Genomic DNA, 7,011 nt, shown 5'->3' with positions numbered 1-7,011 from the left:
CTGATAAGTTTATTTTAAGAGTACAGCTCCATGTACAGTGTGGAATGCTAGAAATAAACTCCTAAACCTTAATTCTGTAATAAACTGAAGATCTGTTATGCTGGTCCATTCCTTCCTTTTTCATGTCCTAGTGACAAGGTATTTAGCAGAATTTGAAGACTTGTTGGAATCTGACAGGGCTGTGCCATGAGCACTTCTGCTACAGCCTCAAACTTGCAACTTCTGGTCTGCCAACCATGCACTTTAGTGTTTGCACCACCCCAGCCCCTGTTGTACCAGTATAAAATGCTTAAATACTACTGTGTAAAGAAGGCTCCCCTTAACTGAATATTATAAGAGGAAACAAAATTCTTTTTTTCAGTGGACATAAAGTTGCTTCATTTTAATACTGGTGTGCCAAAAATTAGATGGTCTTTAGAAATTAGAGTAGTGTATGTGTTTAGCACTTTGACTAAATAATCACATCTAGGAGAGAGTCTTTGGGGTTCTGCATAGTGAAGGGAAATTTGAGCTGAAGATTCCCTTCAACTTCCATGTCATTCTTTCTCCTCTCTGTGCCTCCAGTCTTCCTGAAAGCTTCAGTGAGAAGGGGCTTCTCTTGGGGTGATGACTGGCTGAGTACTTAAGCTTTTTGATTGCTCTGGGAGGGGGAAACTGTTTATCTCCTCTACCGCTTAGTCCACAGAGGGAAAGCTGTGAAGAGTCTCTTTTTTGAGTAGAAAAATATTATCTGTAGGTTAGATGAAAGTAAAGAAACTTCCCTCTGACCGTTTCCCCTTTTATGTGCTCCTGCAAAGCAGACTGCTCAGTAAGGCAGGCTACAGAAGGTGGTTCTTATTTTTCTCCACATTTTTTTACATTTAGTGTGCATGTTCCTCGTGTATATGAGATAAGAATCATTTTTGAACTGCAGCCGCCATTGGAACTGCTCCCTTACTTTGCAGACTGTCTAGGGCAGAACTGGCACAGCCTCTCCACAGTTCCTTTTACCACTGATGGCTGTGACCCAAAATGTTTGTTTCTCTGCTGACTATTTTTCCTAAGTATAAGTAGTTTATTGTTCACCTCATTGGCAAACAAACAAGTGATGTAAAATATAGAAGACATCTTCAGTCTAGGAAGTGCTCCATCACTGGACCTCCTCAGCACAGTGAACTTAAATTCTCCAAATTCAAGGTCTGTTCCCCCCAGCAAGGCTATAATCACTGCTAGCAATAGACACCAAATACCTCTTGCCCTAAGGCTGCACAGATACCACACAAGTGCCCCATGTGCTGTTCTTTCCAAAATGGCTCAAAATTCCAGGCAGTCCTAGATTCATAGATGTTAGGGTCAGAAGGGACCTCAATAGATCATCGAGTCCGACCCCCTGCATATGCAGGAAAGAATGCTGGGTCTAGATGACCCCAGCTAGATACTCTAGATGACCCCATCTAGATGCTTATCTAACCTCCTCTTGAAGACCCCCAGGGTAGGGGAGAGGACCACCTCCCTTGGGAGCCCGTTCCAGACCTTGGCCACTCTAACTGTGAAGAAGTTCTTCCTAATGTCCAGTCTAAATCTGCTCTCTGCTAGCTTGTGGCCATTATCCTGCTTAAGGCTTTTTTGCTTATAGTGTTCTCAAGGGTTTGTTTGGTTCCTGAAAAGGAGAATGCCATTCAACTGGTCCAGCCTATTTCTTTAGGTTCTCCAGTAAGCCAGAAGTGTACAATGAGCTCACGAGCCTAGGCTCCTGCTGCCGCATGTGACAGGAGCTACCTACCCTATCCTCACTCAATCCTCTAAAAACAGAGGGTGCAAGTATCTTCAATCCTAAGGTGGTGAGAGAGACAGCTCGCTGTCTCTCTCTCTCTCTCTCTCTCTCTCTCTCTCTCTCTCAAATTTAGTGGATCCAATTTGGAAGATAGTTGCTTCAGGCCCAGATTTGGGTTCCACTGACAGCTTTGGTCCTAGAGCAAGCTTCCACTCAGTTGGATCTAAAACAAGCTTTCAAGGTCCATTTGGCAGTCCCGGGGTCCAGACAGTAGTTATAACTACTGTCCTCAGGCCAGGCTTCTTGACTACTGCAGCATGATGAATTAGATGACTTGAGAGTTGGGCTCCCAAAGTAGCTAGCTAGCCTGAGAGACTGGGAGTCTTATAACAGTGGTTTTCAGCCTCTTTTCATTTGTGGACCCCTAAAACATTGATGAAGGTGCGGGCTCCTTTGGAAATGTTGAATGGAGTTGTGGACTCCTTTGAATTGTAAGTGTGTGTATTCACATACTTTTGATTGATCATATTCATCTTTTGTAGGCCTGTTCGACATAGTCTGTCTGCGGACTACAGGTTGAAAACCACTGTCCTAGAGTCCTCTAGGCTGTTGGGTGATCCACATGACTTGACAACTGCAGACAAAAATGATATACTTGCTTACTTCCCTGCTGCCCCCTCTCCCCCCTGTTGAATAACAGGAGGCAGAACACCTGGGTCACTTTCTTTGCTGTTGTTCAATGCTGGGCAGGTGTGAAATTTGCAAGAATATTGAATTTCAGTTAGGAGCCAGTGAGTACTGTGGAGCATATTTTGCTTCAGAAACACTACCTTGTGTTTTCAGACCACAAATGTTATGGATCCTCCATTGTGTGGAAAAATTGAGAATCATTCCAAATCTTAACAATGTCAGCATTCTCCTATGAACCAGAAATTTAGAGCTGTGATCGACTCGTGTTGTCACTGAAGATCCCACAAGGGCATGGATCAGGTCCTCCTACACTAATGCTGTAGCCTTCAGTACTGAGGCACTTGTGCAGAGCCAGGCTCACATGTGGTGCTGAAACCCTTGGTTACTGAGAGTGGAGTGCCTGGTATTGCACGCTATGGTACTGATCTGACTTTTGGAATTAAAAGCACCAGCCTTCTTCGCACTAATGAGATTTTTGGTACTGGAAGACCTAATGTAACTGCGTCATAATTGTGTTAGCCCCATAATGCAGAATGACTGAGTCCAGTACAGCCTTCTACCCTGTTTCTGATACAAGAATTTTTGATAACTCTCAACCTCCTGAAGGACTGTTTTACTGGATTATGTTTTGGGACAGGAAATGGAAGGCTCACTCTGCCCTTTATGCCTCTTCTTGTGGGTAACTGGAGGTAACATGATGCAGGGAGAACCCCAACACATTTTTCAGGTTTTCTTTGTTGTGCCCATGAGCTCCATGTGCTCTGGAAATGGAGTGTATGTGTACAAGGTATCTTGGAGAACTACAAAGTTCTAAATAATTTGTGGTGAATTTTGGCTATTTATTTGTCTCTATAACGGCCAGTTAGTTGTAATGTAATATTGCTATACAACATGCATCCTTCTGCCCCGTTTCTAAAAACTAGACAACTGAGCTATATCTGAGTGTGCAAAATGCAGATATTTAGACCTGGGGGAAGCATTACCAAGTTCATGTTCCAGCATGACAGAAGGGGAATCATGAGATGTTTTTGTTTGTTTTAAAATAATGGAGACGACAGTTCTTGCCTAGATGCAAAATGCTGAACTCTTTCTACTGCTAAAATTGACCGTTAATTATTTTAAACAGAATCAGGAGTTTAGGATCCAGCCCTGAAGTTGATTCTATGTTTTCAAACTTTAAGAAAGTAAAATGGTCTTCATACGCTGATCCGTTTTCAATAGCAAGCTTTAGTGACTTGCAAGCAAATCAGCTAGGAAGATATTAGGGCAGGAAAAGGGTAGATTTCTCAGGAACATAGGACTAGAAGAGATGTCCTGCTTATGTTGCAGACTCCATATTTTATATTCCCTTTTATAAATGTAACAAGCTCCATACTGAAAGATACTAGATTTTTTGCCCCTAATGGCTGTGTCCAGACAAGTGTGGACATTTGGTTCCCCGGGGACAACTAGCATCAGTACATCTTGTGCTGCCGCTAGTTGTCTCAGGGGAATTCCTGTGCCATGTTCCCTCTGGCACGTGACAGGTTACATCAGGTGGGGTAGGGGAGGCTGTGGCCAGCGCTGGGCTGGCCCCAGCAATCTTACCTGGGGTTCTGGGGTCCTCCTGGGGATGCAGTGGTGGCAATCCTGGTGCTTGGAGCCTGATTGGTAGTCACAATGTACCTCCAGCCAGCTAGGCACTGGTTTTGAGCAGCGCACACTGCCCCCCACATGTGCCTCTCCAGTGCTTTTTTGGGGGGGGGTTGTGTAGGGTTTTTTGACCCCTAGATATATGACTCTCTCTCTGCCTGAAGAAGGGTGTTTGTACCTGAAAGCTTGCAAAGAACAATTTTTGCAACTATTTAGTTGATCTAATAAAAGATATCACCTTTATCTAAAGAACCGTTTCTGCCTATGTCCTTAGAAGGTTTAGACCAACACAGCTACCCAACACCCCCGAAACATTTGATAACAAAAAACACTGTACAAATTAATTGCTTAGCATTTAATCTTATTAGTAAGATTAAGTGTCAGTGGTCGTTCTGTGCTTAAGTATTTTATCACTGCTCAGATGTTAACTTTTAATCTTTTTTATATCTTGTTCTTAATGTTTTAAGTTAAAAACTACTGAAGCTGAAAAGGTTGAATGGGAGTCCAGCAAAGCTCAGCTTCAGCAAACTTTAGAAGAGAACAAAGAGAAAATTAAGAAGTTGGAGACCTATTGGGTAGAGGCGCAAAGTTTATGTAAAACAGTGAATGAACATCTTAAAGAAACCCAGGAACAGTACGATACCCTAGAGAAGAAATACAATAAGGCCAAGAAATTACTCAAAGATTACCAACAAAAGTAAGTACTATTAAAGTGAAACTCACCCCCAAAAAATGTGTTTCTCTCTTGCTTTTAGGTAGCCTAAATTGTGGTCAGTGCTGTAGTTAAGGTTTGTAAAATATTTTGTGTTGTAAGTATCTCAATATAAGATAACTGGTTTTTATAACTTCCAGTTCAGGTTGAACTTTACTTATTCTCGCTAGCTTAATATATAGTTTCCAATTTTAGTGTGTTTCCCTATCAGCAGAAGTCCTTCGAGTGTTGCAATACAATTGTTTCTTTCCCCAGAGAAATAGAATTTATGAAAAAAGAAGAGGATCACACAAAGGTACTTGGAGAGAGAGACCAGAAACATTCAGAACAGCTGAAAATGTTGCAGGAAAAGGTTAGGCAGTATCTTATTCTGAATACCACTTTCACATTCTTGAAAAGTGGCATCTAACTCTTTGCATTTTAACACTTACAGATTTCAGAGCTTGAAAGCAAATTAAAAATATATGAGAGAATACCTTACATGTTTGGAGGTTTGCTGGAGGCTGGCTCTCAAAGTCCAGAACAACTAAATGAACACTCTGAAGTAAAAGAAGACATTGCAAAAGAAATGGAGTTGGTAGTGGAAAAAATAGATTCTTCAGACACATTATTTTCTGGTAAATTAAGCAATAATTAAGAAAATCTTAAAATTCTATATTGGGTTTTGTTGGGGTTTTTTGGTTACCTTCAATATTTTAAAGGTGTATGGGAGTGGTTGTGAGTTACATTTTGCATAAAGAATTTGAGACACTTCAGTATGTGATGCAATATAAAAAAGTATTAGTAGCCCTGATATATTTTGGGTAGGGTGTAGGAAACTAGAGATGCAAAAGAAGCCTACTTAATGGAAAGAGCACTAGGCCTGAGTTCAGAGGACCTTGGCAGTGTTCCGTTCTGTCAAAAAGATTTAGTCTGCTTTAAAAAAAAAAAAAAAGGCCTGTAATTTCTACTGTAAATGGCTGGCTAATATTTTTAATGTACAAAAAAGGGGTTCAGTAGTTTTATAATTAGCATCTTAGAGCACTGTATAAACACAAACATGTTTGGCATCATTCTTGCTGCAACCTTAGGAAGTTAAAGTAGTTTTTTCTTTTTGAGTTTTATGTAGCTATTTACAAGAAAACTGGGTGTCTCAGGTTACTGACAGTAACTTGAATGCATTCTAGAATTCCATTTCCAGACAATAAAACAATTATGTTTTAATAGAATAACTTTTGATATTTATTGGAAAAATTTACTAAGTTAAAATATTGAGCTTTGACAGGATTTCCAGAAACCCAGAAATTAGCAGAAGAAGCTTATTATGCTGTATTTGTTCCATTTTTTCTGAACTTCCTTTTGATGATAAGTTCCCTGGTTTTTTTAAGTATCTTGAAAAAAAGTCTCCCCCCCCCTTTTTTTTTTTTTTTTTCTTTTCCTTTTTTTTTCTTTTCAGTTTTTTCAAGGAAAGCATTGTCCTAGTCCTAAATCATAGACTATAGAAAATCTGCATCTCTGTTATTACAGAAGAATGGGTAGACTTTGTATTGTTGCTGGATTTGAAATGAATAAACAAATATATCTAGTTGAAGACTTGTCGGTGACAGATAAAATACACACCTGGACCTAACTCAAAGTATACTCACTTTGTGTATTGCAGTAGAATATATTGTTAGACATTAGTCTAGGTACAGTTGGGTACAATAGATTCTCCATTTTGTCCTTGTTTTGTTATGATTTTCATCATTCACTATGTGATCAGGTTATTCATATGATGTCGTCTTAGCTGCAAACAAAATGAGCAGAAGAGAAGAGAAAATGGCAATTCCCTTTCGTGTTTCTACTTTGTTTTTGTTTAGCCCCATGTTGTTTGATGGTTGGCAGTTTCGGGTAAATCCCAATAGCAGGTTGCTTATGCTATTGATGTGGATTTTGACTTTGGCCAGCTTTATTTAACGTGTAAAATTGGTAGCTGTCAAGTAGATTGTTAGAAACTGTAGAAGATTCATTCCTCATTTCATGGTCCGATTTATGTACTGAACAGCATGGAACTGAATAAATACAAGCTACTGGAGAGGAAGGTGGAAGTGGAATAGTTACAGATGGGTTTTTAATGCCCAAAATTATGGACTTCTGATGCAGGTGGTTGCCAACAGGTGTCAGATGGTCACAACTATCCTGTCTTTCTCATTCTGCTAACTAGAATGAGTTGATCATGACTAGAAGGAAAGGATCACATAAAACT

General features: G+C 40.1%; 1 protein-coding gene across 4 annotated transcripts in view; it reads left to right on the top strand.

Annotated features, from left to right (window-relative positions):
- LOC102384507 (neurabin-1-like) overlaps positions 1-7,011 on the top strand; it is an 83,108-nt gene that overhangs the window by 33,721 nt on the left and 42,376 nt on the right. For all 4 annotated transcript variants that reach the window (XM_006020794.2, XM_006020793.2, XM_025200485.1 and 1 more), the window contains exons 8-10: positions 4,543-4,772; positions 5,043-5,139; positions 5,221-5,404. In XM_006020794.2, the coding sequence (XP_006020856.1) occupies positions 4,543-4,772; positions 5,043-5,139; positions 5,221-5,404 (511 nt within the window). The remainder of the gene's footprint in view (positions 1-4,542; positions 4,773-5,042; positions 5,140-5,220; positions 5,405-7,011) is intronic.

The sequence above is a fragment of the Alligator sinensis genome, unplaced genomic scaffold, assembly GCF_000455745.1.
Source record: "Alligator sinensis unplaced genomic scaffold, ASM45574v1 scaffold321_1, whole genome shotgun sequence".
Classification (NCBI taxonomy): Eukaryota; Metazoa; Chordata; order Crocodylia; family Alligatoridae; genus Alligator; species Alligator sinensis.
This window is presented reverse-complemented; position numbering and strand designations above follow the sequence as displayed.